This window comes from Alexandromys fortis, unplaced genomic scaffold, assembly GCF_014885135.2.
Source record: "Alexandromys fortis isolate MF-2015 unplaced genomic scaffold, M_Fortis_MF-2015_v1.1 scaffold_5, whole genome shotgun sequence".
In the NCBI taxonomy this organism is placed as follows: Eukaryota; Metazoa; Chordata; class Mammalia; order Rodentia; family Cricetidae; genus Alexandromys; species Alexandromys fortis.
The window spans coordinates 12,877,840-12,892,256 of NW_026067924.1; the positions used below are offsets into that span (position 1 = coordinate 12,877,840).

The 14,417-nt window shown below is 34.3% G+C and overlaps 1 protein-coding gene across 1 annotated transcript in view; it reads left to right on the forward strand.

Moving 5' to 3' along the window:
• LOC126501637 (uncharacterized) overlaps positions 1 to 14,197 on the forward strand; it is a 35,060-nt gene extending 20,863 nt beyond the window's left edge. Inside the window, exons 8-15 of the mRNA XM_050142391.1 lie at positions 4,458 to 4,515; positions 4,560 to 4,592; positions 8,596 to 8,765; positions 9,579 to 9,617; positions 10,359 to 10,388; positions 10,850 to 10,957; positions 12,650 to 12,829; positions 13,982 to 14,197. Coding sequence (XP_049998348.1) covers positions 4,458 to 4,515; positions 4,560 to 4,592; positions 8,596 to 8,765; positions 9,579 to 9,617; positions 10,359 to 10,388; positions 10,850 to 10,957; positions 12,650 to 12,829; positions 13,982 to 14,197 — 834 coding nt within the window. The remainder of the gene's footprint in view (positions 1 to 4,457; positions 4,516 to 4,559; positions 4,593 to 8,595; positions 8,766 to 9,578; positions 9,618 to 10,358; positions 10,389 to 10,849; positions 10,958 to 12,649; positions 12,830 to 13,981) is intronic.
• Positions 14,198 to 14,417: the final 220 nt, after the last annotated feature.

A 14,417-nucleotide genomic window follows, 5' to 3' on the forward strand; every position in this document is an offset into this window, starting at 1 on the left:
CATATGTACTTCTTTTGTGTGTCTCAGCCCTTTCTCTTCCAAAGGCAGGTGTGTGTGACAAAATCTATGCAGGCTTTATATCTAAATTGCTGTTGGTCAAAAGCATCTAATTCCATGGCCATTCAATTACCCATCTTCCTGTCAATATGTTTATTTTCAATACTGGAGATGACTACTAGGGAGGAAATGTGACTATAAATCGCAGTTCAATTGCAAGAAATGAAATTTATCACATTTTATATAAAGCATGAAATTTAGTCTTCCAGTTAATCACTCAGGTGTGAGGGAGAAAGGCCTATACTCAAAATGGCACATAACTAAAATTGAAGTTTTCACAGGAGAGTTGTGACAGCCATAAGTATTACATAGATTTAGCAAATAATAATGAGAACCATTCCCTCTCCAATGTGGGTGTGTGTACTTTCTTCTATTAATTTTACTATAAATCAACCTTTGAAGAAATAGTTGTGTTTATCACATGGATAATAGCCATGTTATCAAAAGAGAAAGAAAGGAAGAGTAGTAATCAATTGATCTAATAATGCAAGATATCACATATGATGGACACTACACAGACCAAATAGTAGGCTCAAAATGTCTGACTGACAAGAGCTTTATCTAAGTTGTGGGGAGAGGTTACAAACCATGTGAATGACAAGAAGGCCTCTTGTGACCTCAAACAAAATAGTCTCCACACATGCACACAAATATATAAATAATATAAAATAGTGTTAAAAATTAAATGCGAGGCTGGAGTAATGACTTAGCAGTTAAATGATGACTCTCCAGGGGTCTGGAGTTCAATTCCCAGGACATACACAGCATCTTATAACCACCTGTATCTTCATTTCTAGGGAAACCAATGCCTATTTTGGGAAATAGGCACATACATTATATATATATATATATATACATATATATATATATATATACAGGCTATACAGGCAGCAAATAAAACACACAGCCTTAGTAAAAAAAAACAATATAATAAAATAAACAAATAAAAAGAATACCAAGATGTAAATCCACAGATATAAAGCCATCTAATATTTAACAAAGCAATAAAAAGCATATAACTGAGAAATATAAGTCCTTTAATAAATACTGTGGATGAAACTTTTGTCTAAACTTAAAACAATGAATTGAGATCTATATTTCTCATTCTATATATAAAAATTAATACATAAATTCAATAGTAGGTAATAATGTATGAAAGACCTGAAATCTAAAAAAAAAAACCAAGATGACATTGAACATAAAGGTAACAACTATATAAAAAATGACTTAGTAATTAGAAATAATCCCAATAATGAACAAGTGGTATTATATGAAATTAAATATTTTTGCACAGAAATAAATGCAATCACCACTGTGAAGAAAAACTGTGTAGAATCTTAGAATTCACCAGAATGTAATGGCTATAGATAAAGAGATATAGAATCACAGCATTTCCTTTTCCCTAATCTTCCTTGACCCTTCCCATGTACATCTGCAAAAGCCTCCTCAAATTTATGTTTTTTGTTCTTCAATTAATATTGTTACAATACTACACATGTAATATATATATATATATATATATATATTCTGATAAATGTGTTCTGATAAAATTAGAGAGCTGTCATGTTTACCAAATATGTTATACAGTGTGCTCTCTGTACTGAAAGATATAAAATTTGAGGTAGTTTATCTTGATGGAAGATATGATACATACCACAAATGGAAACTATTGCTCAAAGAACTTAAATGGCCATGGGAAATTAGAGCTTTTACTTTTAATATTGATCACAAAACCCTGAGTCTTTTTAGCAGATAGATATCGGTGATAAACAGGATGTAGTCATAGTGCTAGCCTGGACTCAGTCATCCATAAGAATCCAGGTTCTGTAGATAAAGATGGACTCATTCTCCCATTCACTCCTGGCAAGTACAGACATCGTTAACTTCCTGTACCAAGACAGCTCTGGGGAAATGCCTCCAGATAGTGAAGACCAATGACTTCTGGGTAACGACTTTTGTACAAATTCTAGATTTTCTACTGTGTTCAAAGACTAACAAGAGTGACTTTTCTAAGGAAGATTCTGGTAGCTTGTATTTAAGTGGAATCTGTTCACTGTATCGAGGTTGTCACACTGATTTGTCACATTGCTTCCACAATCAAGAAAGAGGGAGATAGATGCTGTTACATTACTTCTTTATTTTTTTTTAATGCAATTTGAGTCACAGTCCATGAAATAGGGTCTCCAAATTTGAAGGCAAGTTTTTTTTTCAGGTAGCCTCATAGTGAAAATATAGTGTAGTGTAGCTACTATGGAAATTGATGTAGAAATTTATCAACAATATAGACGTTGATCTACATTATGACCCAGTTATACAACTTCTGGGTGTATACCCAAAGGATTCTGTATCCCTCTACATAGATACTTCTTCATCCATGTTTATTGCCATCCTATTCACAATAAACAAGTTGTGAAAATAGCTTACACCTAATCAACCAATGAATAATAAAGAAATGTGGTATATATACACAACGAATTTTTAGTCAGCTCTAAAGATAATAAAATTTGAAGGAAAATGGATATAGCTGGGCATATAATTCTTGGTAAGGTAACCCAGACCCACAAGACATAGGGCAAATGTTCTTTCATATGTATATATGTATGTATATATATGTATACATATATATTAGATTTGAAAATTTCAAACATTTTTTTTACTATTTTTAGTTATGTTAATATGTGTTTTAGAGTGTAGGTATCTACACATAAGAGAAGTTGCTTATGGAAGTCAGAGGAGTTTGATTCCCCTGGAGCTGGAGTTACAGGAAGTTTCACGCCGTCAGAAGTCAGTGCTGAGAATCAGACACAGGTCCCCTAGAAGAACGGTATATGCTCTTAACCAATAACTTATCCCTTCTAGGTCCCTATCTTTGTACTTTTAGATATGAGGGTTTAAAAAGAAGTATATTTAGAGTTCATAAAACTGTCAAAGGCCTATGAAATGAGTTGCAATATTTCAAGACAGGGAAGGAATAGTAAAGCATATGGCATTAAGGGGCAGGGAAATAATGGGAAGAAGACATATTAAGTAATGTGGGGAAGGAAGGTCAAGAGAAGGGAAGGTTAATAAGGAAGGTTAAGTAAATGAAAAATTTTTATAAAGTTTGTATGGAAACCTAGTATTGTGGAAGCTAGCTGGTATTGGGATTTGATAATTAAGGGTATTTATAAAATATTGACATGCTCTTACTAAAACAATGAAAAAATGCCTTGGTGTGTTCAGTTGGTCTCAATGAATTAGAATGATAAAGTAGAGCATCTAACTCTCTGTTAAAATACTCTCATTCTCAATGAGGCATTTGAACTCATTATCTTGGGACCCTACCTGTGCTTATAAGAGATAAGCAATATATGTGGAATTCATGGTCATCCTAGTTATAGGATAAAGGGGGCTGGGTCTGTTCTGTATCCTATCATTCCTCAGAATAATCCTTGGGTCTCACGGCCTCTTGAGTGCCCTTTGGCCAAGTCCTCTCTGTTGGTTAGATCAGTGTGATGACAGGGTTCAGTGATAGAAGAAAATTCTACCCACTGTTTGTCAGTGCTCCAAACAAATTCTCTGATTTTCTTTGACCCATTCTTCACCAAAGAACCAGCTTCTCTCAACAGCAGACCTCACTTGTATCTCTTCCTCTACTCAAAGAACTCTTGTTCTGACCAGACCCGATGCTTAATTGTAGTACTATTGTCATCAGATGCAGTCAGTTTATTTCCTGATTAGATTTTGGTCGAGTTCCATAGACAGAACCTACATTTGTATAAGTTAAACCTTGCTGAAAATATGTGACTTAGGGTATTTTAAGCTGTAATGTGATGACCTTATATGATGTTTTGTTAAATGAAAGTACTTTATTTACAAAAAGAAAAGAATACTGAAACAACAACTACAGCACACACACACACACACACACACACACACACACACGCAAGTCTTCTACACATCTGGATTTGCCCCATACATTACTGCCCTATTGTGCCTACTATGCAGAAACCAACACTTTACTGTGTTCTCTGGATATGGCCAACAAAAAAATGCAAATATTGAACTGTTCTGAAGGAAGATAGTACCTATGGCCTTATTTTTTGATGCTCAGAAACAGTGACATACATATGTGACCTTAAGCAAGACACAGTGACAGAAACACTTAAGTATCCTAAAATAAGTGAATAAATAAATAAAAGTAGTGAAAGTCTGGGACATAGAAATTTTGCTGGGAATGGAATTATTTGATGCAGGCAAGATGTATATAATGATTTGTAGTTTCATTTTGGTCCCTAGATGTAGCCTCAAAATCAAGTAAAAAGGTCATACTGATTCCATGCGTCATCATTGCCATGAGGCTGAAGAGTCATCTGGTCCTTACCTTTATTCCTGATCTTCCTTTTTCTTGCCTTTTACAGGATGTGGCCTTGAGGATGGTTCACTGGCCTATTTATTGGGGTGGAATATTTACCGGAGGTAGGACTGCAGTGAAGAAGCCAAGCTGTGCTAAGGACCCTCAGAGATGCCACTGTCTTTCTCTCAGCCGTGCTCCTGTGAGTAACTCTTTTCGTGGACTTTTAAATAACCGAGGACATTCCATTAACTTACAAAATCTATTGGACAATTTATATATTTGGTGTCATTTTTACAGATGCTTATTTGTTCTTGCCTAATCAGGACAAATAAAATCAGATAAAGCTGAGAAATACTTTTTTATCACTGCTCTAGAACACAAATATGCTGCACACTCTTAGATGAGTATTTGTTAAACAAGTCTTCATTCCTGGAGACATGTAGAAATGTCTAGAGACATTTTGCATTTTAATTGACTTATATAGAAAGATTTTTTTTTTGTATCTGGCAGTAAGATTTTGCTTATATGACCAGGGAATAAAAAATGATCAACATCAAAAAGTCAAATTGCAGAAATTAAAACATTTGACTAGAATGAGTTAAAAGGAGATTGCCTACTAAATTTTTAGTAACTATAGAAGGAAAAATGTATCATATTCTGGTTTCTGGATCTCTGCTATAATATGCTTAACTTGAATGAACTAAATTAATCATTCTTTCTAATATGGGGACATTGAGTTCAAGAATAATAGACTAGGATCTATACAACTCTAAATTTTTCATTCAAGTAAAAACATTTCAAAGGAGATATTATGGTGATACAGTCTTTTCTTGATATAATTTATAAGTAAATAAATTGATAAGAAGCATGAATTAGATTTTATGAGGTAAAAAATTCCAGTATCATTAGATCTTTGTCAGTTAGGTCAAACTGTTGATACCTTTCACTTGATAAACGGAAGGATTTTACATGTACTTATTGTATACATGTACATCTAGCATGCATAAAGCAAAATTAGAGAAAGCATCATGATTTTTGAAAGTCTAGTTGTACAATAAAAAGTACTCTTTCCCGGTAAACAGTGCACTAACTTTTATCCAATGCTTAATGACAACCATAAAATCATATATATGTATGCAAATATTTTTATAGTGATGAAGCACTTTTTATGTATGTGTTTAATAAGACAAATACATATGCATGCAAATGTGTATATATACGTACATACATATATCAAATAAAGCAAAGAATGTTATGAATTTGAAAGAGGATAGGGTTATGTGGAAGTGTGTGAGATGAATTGAGGAACAAAGAAAGTGATATGATTATCATAATCTTAAAAATAAAATGATCATTTAAAATGCATTTATCTGAATTATTTTCATTTTGCTTATAAATAGTTGATGGTTTCATTGTATACTACACAATCTTTTCTAGTGATTTTAGTTATTTTTGAATACTTATAGGTAGGGATTTTCCTATTAATAAATCTTACTAGTACCCTGATTTTATTATGAGCATTTTAAATTGAATTTATTGAAGACTTTATATGAGGTACTTTTCCAGATATATTTACTAAAAATAACCAATTTTATACTTTAATAGTAACACGATGCTTCATCCTCTTGAAATCACTAATATTATCATTTTAGACCTCTAGTTTTGTCTACATATACAATGTAATTTGATAATGACATACTAACACTATATATTATCAAGATTTCTCAGTAAAAGAGGTTGTCTTATAGAGGAAGACAAACAAATAAAATAAAGAGGAATGAGGCTTTTGTAGTCAAAGGCTCAAGGACAAAGGTTGATCTCTACAGGTAACAACTTCTGCTGATACAGCCTCAAGACTACAGATGTGTTCCTGCAACTAAGGTTATAACTGAGAGACCCTGGATATGAACTGAGTCACAATGCATAAGGCACAGTCCATACTCTTGGCCATCTATTCTCCATCAGCTGATACTAAGATATTTGGGGAGGTGAACAGTTAATCCATCCTACCACGCTTCTCTTTCCACAAAACATTTTGATGACATTACACATGATCACTCTACCCAGAGGGTTATTGAAAAGTACAAGTTCATATGAAAAACACTCTGAAGCTTGTTTTAAAATGGCAACCTTATAGAATTATTACTCTAAAATAGTAGAGCCAGACCAGAGGTTCCTTATCATACAGGAATCTCAACACCCTGTGTTACACAACAGTCACTCATGTGTTTGCTCCTTATTTTTATTTTTTTTAATTCACCATTTTTTATTTATTTTACATTCCAACCCCAGTGGCTCTTCCCTTTTCTTCTTCTGATTCTTCTCCCATCTCCTTCTTTCTTTATATTTAATATGCACTTCTGAGAGAGTACATAATATTTTCATTTATCTGAATCTGTGTTATTTCAATCAAAATGATTTCTTTCCTAGTCCCATTCATTTGCCTGCAAATTTCTTAATGTCATTGCTTACTTTGTTGAGTGGTACATTAATGAGTGAGTACATACCATATTCATAGTTTTGGGTCTGGGTTACCTCACTCAGTATAGTGTTTTCTAATTCCATCCATTTGCCTGCAAAATTCAAGATGTCATTGTTTTTTTTTACTGCTGAGTAGCACTCTAATGTGTAGATGTGCCCCACTTTCTTTATCCATTCTTCTGTTGAGGGACATCTATGTTGTTTCCAGGTTCTGGCTATTATAAATAGTGCTGTTATGAACATAGTTGAACAAATGCTTTTGTAGTATGATTGAGCATCTTTTGGGAATATGTCCAAGAGTGGTATTGCTGGATCCTGAGGTAGGGTGACCCCCAATTTTCTGAGAAACTGCCATACTGATTTCCAAAGTGGTTGCACAAGTTTGCATTCCCACCAGCCATGGATGAGTGTTTTCCTTACTCCATATCCTCTCTAACATAAGCTGTAATTGGGGTCTTTGATTTTTGCCATTCTGACAGGTGTTAGATGATATCTCAAAGTTGTTTTGAATTGCATATTCTTAAGTATCTTTTGACCAATTTCAAATAGTCATTGAATGCATTCATATACCAGCTTTTACTCATCTTTTCTTCCAACACATGTGACTTGTGCCTATGCTTGTTCATCCAACTCTTGGGATTGAAGTGCCTGATTTCCCAACTGGTGTGGCTTGCACCTGTACCTGTATAGTCCACTGGGATTGCAGGGGAAGTCTGGCAACAGGGAGGATGTTCAGGTGTGTGGGGTTGGACAGTGGAGTGGGTTTTGTTGGGGCAACATCCAGTGGGTGGTGGACATTTGGTTACAGTCTGGAGGAAGGTCTCTTACCTGCATACAGGCCAGTGGGGACTGCATCAGAGCACTTATGTTTACTCTTTTAATCCATAAAGTTGAAAATGAATGCTACCAAGCTAACCTGTCAAAATACACACATTTCTTACTTATTTTGGAGTACTCATATTTTCCATCCCTATCTTACGCAATGACTTCTGATCCTTGGGTGTGGGCTTTATGCACAGGAACAGGTAGATTGCTCTGAGGTTGCATCTCCTAGGAAAGTCAGAGGCTATACCCACAAAGTCTCACCAGCATGATTCCCTAGTCATGAGCTGAATAAAGTAAAAACAATAGGTATACCAACATGGGTGAGGTACAGTCCAGGAGGTCTCCAACCTACACAAAGAACTATAGTCAACTAAGGTGAATAGTATTTCCCAAGGGAAAAAAACACACTCATTGGTTATCTAATACTGAATGGTACTGAAAATCTTACCAATGATTAATTAGAAAAAACAGCCATGAATTTTAAAAAGAGCAAGGAGAATTATATGGGGTATTGCAAAGAGGAAAGAGAAGGGGCAAATGATGTAACTATATCAATTTCAAAAATTAAAGAAAAAATCTTGTAGGAAGGGATAGTTGAAAACTGACATAGATTCTTCATAAATTGTATAATACTGTACCAGCAATTAATATGATCTTCTGATGATGAAAATTTCATAGTTATTTTTGATATCAATTCCAGACTCCAGGAAGTCACAAAGTTCTGATACTATCTATGTCTGTGAATGTGAGAACTGAATTACATTTTCACAGTGAAAAACATGTTTTCACCCCTATATAGTATCAAGTCAACAGGTGAAGGCTTTGGGAAAAGATGATGTCATTTTTTTGTGATAAGTTTGGATGAATGGATCTGAATGACTTGATTCTTTTATAAGGGGCACTTCTGGTGCTGCTAGTGTCAAACCTCCTTTTATGGGAGAACGTGGCCTCTGTACCTTTGAATTGCAATGAGACTGATGAACTGTACCTCACGGAACTCTTTGACCATGCAATGCTACTCTGCCAGAATATCAGTGACCTCAACATGGATTTGCCTAAGATATTTGTAAGTATTTCACTTATGTCTGTTTTACTTACTTTTTTATAAAGTAACTTTTATATCAAAGATTGTCCCATACCACATTTATAGTTACTATGAGCCAAATTTCCTTTACACCTTACATAAAGGTATATGGCAAATAGGACACTTTATAATAACAAGATAAAACAACATTTATTGAAATATGAAATAAGAAGATTGGAGTAGGTTTCCTGAAATCTCAAAGACTTTTGAGGAATTCAATAAGTCTTGGAGTTTCCCCATACTTATCTTTAAATTTTCTTAAGTTTTAATTTGTGTCAAAAATTTTCTAATAAACGGGATAAACAGAACCGGGGAAGAGGTCTGACTTTCTTACCTTGTTTGCTAGAGGCACGTCTCTGTTAATATCTTTACTTAGCACACAGCATACATCCAATAGAGAAGAAATATAACGAGTAACATAGAATGAACAAAAATAATCTAAATTGTGAAGGTGCAGCAAAAGAAAAACGCAAGCAAACAACCAGAAAAAAAAACCTGAACAAACAAACAAACAAACAAAAAAAACAAGCAAACCAAACCTTAGCCTCTCAAGCTTTTAAATGCTGGAAGTTCTTGTTTAAAAAAAATTATAAAGCACGAGTTTATTCACTTAGAATGCAAGTTTAGAAAAGAAGTGAGTTCTCTGTTCATGAGAACAATGTTAACAAGGTTAGTCAAAAATAAGGAGGAGAAAATACACAAGGCTTCTGTATAGAAATTGGCAGCCAGAGAATGTATCTTTGTGCATTTATGTTGTCTTTTAACTCACTACTTGTTTTCTCCATCCTGTCTCAGACCGTCAGTGCATCATCTGCAAAAGTTTCTGATAAATTTGTAAGTACCTCGCTTACTTCCATCTTCTTTACTCTAAGTCTTCATGTTAATGACTATGCTTGAACTTAGCGTAGGAAAGCTTCAAATCCAATTTTCAAATAATACACCTCCGTGGGTAAAACAAAGTACCAACGACTGAAAAGTAGCATAATAATGGGACAACTCCAGAAAATTACTGGTTTGCAAAGAACATAATGATTTTAAAGGTCATTCTCCTTTTGAAAAACTTGATTATTTTGAAATATCATTGCACTTGGAACACAATACTTTCTTTAATAGTTGCATCGAAGAAAGAGCTCGGATTCCATGGTCTTCCTTCTCTGAAGCCAGCTGCCACTGACATCTTTACTTAGCACACTGGGGACATCTAATAGGGAAGGCGTGCTCGACAGTGAGTCGCAAGGAATGGATAGAATGAATGCAAACGCTGATAATCCAAGGAGGGGAAACGCAAGCAACAACATATTAGCTTCTCACAAACACTAAATCTTGAGGGTCATTATTAAGTTTTCTGGAGCTCAGGTTTACTCACTGGGGAGGCTGGTTTATAAGAGTCAGGTTCTCTTCATGATGGCTATATGGTGTCTGCCCAGGGTCAGTCAGGGTCATGGAGGAGACACTAAACATAACTTCAGTACAGAAATGGGAACCCAGAGGATATTGTTTTTCCTAATAAATAGGTCATCATGTTATCTCTTTACTCACTATATTTTTTTTGACATGGTCCTCATCTGGATTCAGATAAGTTCACCATCAGGGTCATCCAATCAAGTAAGTGCCTCGCTTATTTCTGTGTTCTCTCTCAAGCCTTCATTCTAATGACATTACCTGAATTTGCAAGAGAAAGTGTTGAAGACCAAGTGTCAAGTAGCACAGTGTCAAGTATCAACAGCTGTATCATGATATAACATTCTTGCACTATTATACAAGAATGCTTCCAGCAGTAAAATGCAAAATGAGAATGCGGAAGCTTCAGGGAATCTGATTTGAAATAAAAAAAAAGTAGAAAGAACGATATTTAAAATGTTTTACATAATTTTTTATAAATTTATTTACTTTCTTATTAATAATTATTATTGTAAAATCACATTGTTAAATTTTTAATTTTAGTTTTTAAGCTGATTTCATTTTTAAAAATCACATATCTAATGAATGCATTAATATTCTCATTGTGGCTTACTTGACTTATATTTAAGACACAAATTAACACAATATTAATTTTCAATATACAGATGCTTGAGTTTCTTGGAAATCAGGAATTCCTGGTTAAGAATCTCATCTCCTGCCACAATTATTCCATCAGAACACCAGAAAACATTGATGAAGTCCAAAAGATCTCTGTAAGCCTATAGTTGTATCTTTTTATTTTACCTAAATAGCTAATAGAATAAACTGACTTAACTTTGTCATGCTGTGGAACTTTGTAAGTACTATAAGAGATGTGGAAATCATGTTTACATGAAAATGATTTGAAAATGAACAAAGAAAAGTCATGCTAGATACTTCATGTTAAAAACGCAAATGCTAAGTAATATTGTAGCAGGCCCATAAATTATCCATTAAGAGGGTTTTAGTTTAACAATATCTCACCAGATGACTTTACTTAATAACTTCAATTACATTTTTGTCCTGGTATGTTACCAGTGAATGGCTCCCCACTAGCAAGTCTCACATTATTTACTACCATGCTGTCTTCTTGATTTTCAAGACTCATCTAATTGTACTTCTGCTTCTTACTCTCCCATTTATTCCTCACAACTTCTAGGATTTTTTTTTTTTGACCTAACTGTAAGCACCTGAACAAGAAACTGCTGTAAACATTGTCTAGTGTTCCTCAGAATGAACCATGCCCCCAGTTCTTATGACAAGGTCTATATATCACTACAACTCTAGTTTTCAACTGTTACGTTCTTTCCTTATGATTCTTTTCTATAACTTATCTTCAAATGAACTGACTTAGGCATCATGTGAAAATTAGAAGGCAAAATGAAGGGAAAGGGTGTTTCCAGATAGGTACTTCGTGGCTAAGCACTTCACAGCATGCTTTGTTGATACTGCTGCAATTAGCACTCACAAGAGCTAGCTGGTTTAAGTAGAATGAGGCTTTGAAAGTTTTACTGAACTTGAAGAATCAGCTTTCTCTGTCAGAATGGGTGTTGCATTCCATGCAATACAAGTTCTCACTCTTATTCGTTGGGTAGCAATGGTCCCAGGAGACTGCATTGCCCACACTTTTAGATCTTGTCCTTTCCTCCATGTATTTTTGAATTCCATCACAATATCCACTGAATTTTATTGTACTCTTTTTATTGTCTCTGTAATGGCTAAAGAAATCAGTACACAAACTCTGTTAAAGCAGGAATGAATTTCATGTAAGATCTTGAAGCACACTGGAAATCAAAATTCCATTATTTCTATTTATGCTGTTATTAAGGACAATGGCATCCCATTATTCTTTACTTATATGTTCCAAAAATGTGCTGATATTAGAGACAAGGAGAGAGAGTGCCCTACATTGAGGAAACCATACTTATTAATGCCAGGTTGCATTAATGGAATACTTTTACTAATATCTTAAAAATACGTAAAATAATTATAATTTTGACCAACTTAGTTTATCTGTGTTATAAGTCTAAATTAAATTTTTCTCCATCTACCCTGGGGAAATCTACTTTTCCTGAATTAAAACACCTACTAAGCCCCCAACAAATTCTTGGGTTCCCCTGGACAAGCAAAATAAGGAAGCATGAAAGAGTCTACAAGGAGATCAGATTTTCATGTGGAAAACACAACATGATCAATCAAATGGGTTATTGGAAATAATAGATATATACATAATTACTTTATGGTGGCAAATTACAGGTTAATCATTTTATGTTATTAATCTATATTATTTTTATTCCCCCAAACCATACCACCTTCCTATAAAATAACAAATGGATATTTAATTCACAAGTCTGATAGAAAACCAAAGCTAACTAATCCTTCTTTATTTCATGTATTAATATAACTGACGAAACATGACTGCTTAGCTTGAAGACTTTCCAAAACTGATACTCAGTAGAATGCAGGCTTGGAATGACACTCTTCACAACCTCCTGATCATACTTGGAAATATGCCAGGATCACACAATGATGTCCTATCATTAGCCAAAGACATTAGGACAAAAACTGCAGAGCTTTTTGAAGACACCAAGAGTATACTCAGCAAGGTGAGTAGTGTAATTATTTTTATTTTCCTCACTCATGAATGATATGACTCTGCAATGAATATTAAGTTTTGAAAACTCAATTTGCAAGAAAAAATTTGGTACCCAATCTTGTAAACATTCTCAGAACTAATGGATAAACAGTGGAGTTCAAGTTTTTTACAGTAGCTTCAACAGTACCTGTAACTTTGGGTAGAGTAAAATATTCCTGACTACTTCATTAGACTCTATTAACACCATAAAACCTTGCCAATCAGCATGCATTGCAAAGTCAAACCCAACTCTGTGCTCAAGTATCAACCCATTCCTCTTTCTTTGGAGTAATAAAAAGACAGTTTTTATTAGAAGTAGATTAAATATAAGAAACTGTTTGCACACATCTTGATTTTACTCTATTGAACAAAACTGATTGTTTTCCCCCTTTTGTGTCAGTTATTAATTGCAAATAACTTTTTAGTTAAAGATAGGACTTTGTTTCTACTTCCACATCTCAGTCCTGGAATTTTGTCTAGTTTGAACCTGTGGAAGTTTTATGTCAAAGTCTGTGAGTTTATGTGTGTATCAGTCCTGTTATATCTGGAAGATGCTGTTTCCTTGATGTCGGTTACCAGTTTAGCCTCTTAGAATTTTATGCCTCCTCTTCCATGTAGATACTGGATCCTTGAAAAGAGGGATTTGATATAGACTTCCATTTTAGCTGAGAGTTTCAGAGTGTCTTAATCTATACACATTATATAGTTGTGTATCTCATTTTAATAACTACAGTCAGAAGAAGAAACTTCTCTGATGGGGACTATACACATCTATAGGTATCACAATATTTTATTGCTATATTCACTTTAGTGAATAACAGTAGTAGGTTTCCCCTAGTTCTGTGACCTATCTAGTTTTAAGTTCTAAGCCTCATTAACAGCATAAACAGTGCCAGGTATGGGCTATATCTCATAGAGTTGTTGCTTAGATCCAAAGAGTGGATGGTTCCTCCCATAACATTTTCGTCACTCTTGCAGGCAGGTATTCTAAAGCAGATGCTTGTCTGTAAACAGTTTAATAGTATTATCATTTCCTTAAATGTTTTTAACATCTAGGAAGGAAAGGAGAAGCAAATACAAGTTGTGTAAATAATAACTGACTGATCATCCTTCTGGTCAACAGATTTATGGAACAACAGAAAATGTGGATTATACTGTCTGGTCTGGTCTTGAAGACATTCAGTCATCTGATGAAGACTCTCGCTTTATTGCCCTTTGTAAATTATCATATTGCTTGCACACTGATTTACAAGCAGTTGACCTTTCTCTCATGATCCTGAGATGTATGGTGCTTGTTAATAGTGACATATGCTCATCCTCAAGAGTTGGAAATTCATGATGTTGCATCGTTCTAAATAGTCTTCGTGTTATTCATTTTGAAGGTTTGCTTGGGTGTAATGTTTTTTTTAAAGAAAAATAAACATTGCATATATGCCAAAGTTTACAGAAATAACTTGTTTGTATCTTTTATGCATTTAGTATAAATATGTCAACAACTTTAAAAGGTTTGATTGGCTATTGGAATTGTTGGGAGCAGTGAGACCCCATATCCTCAATTT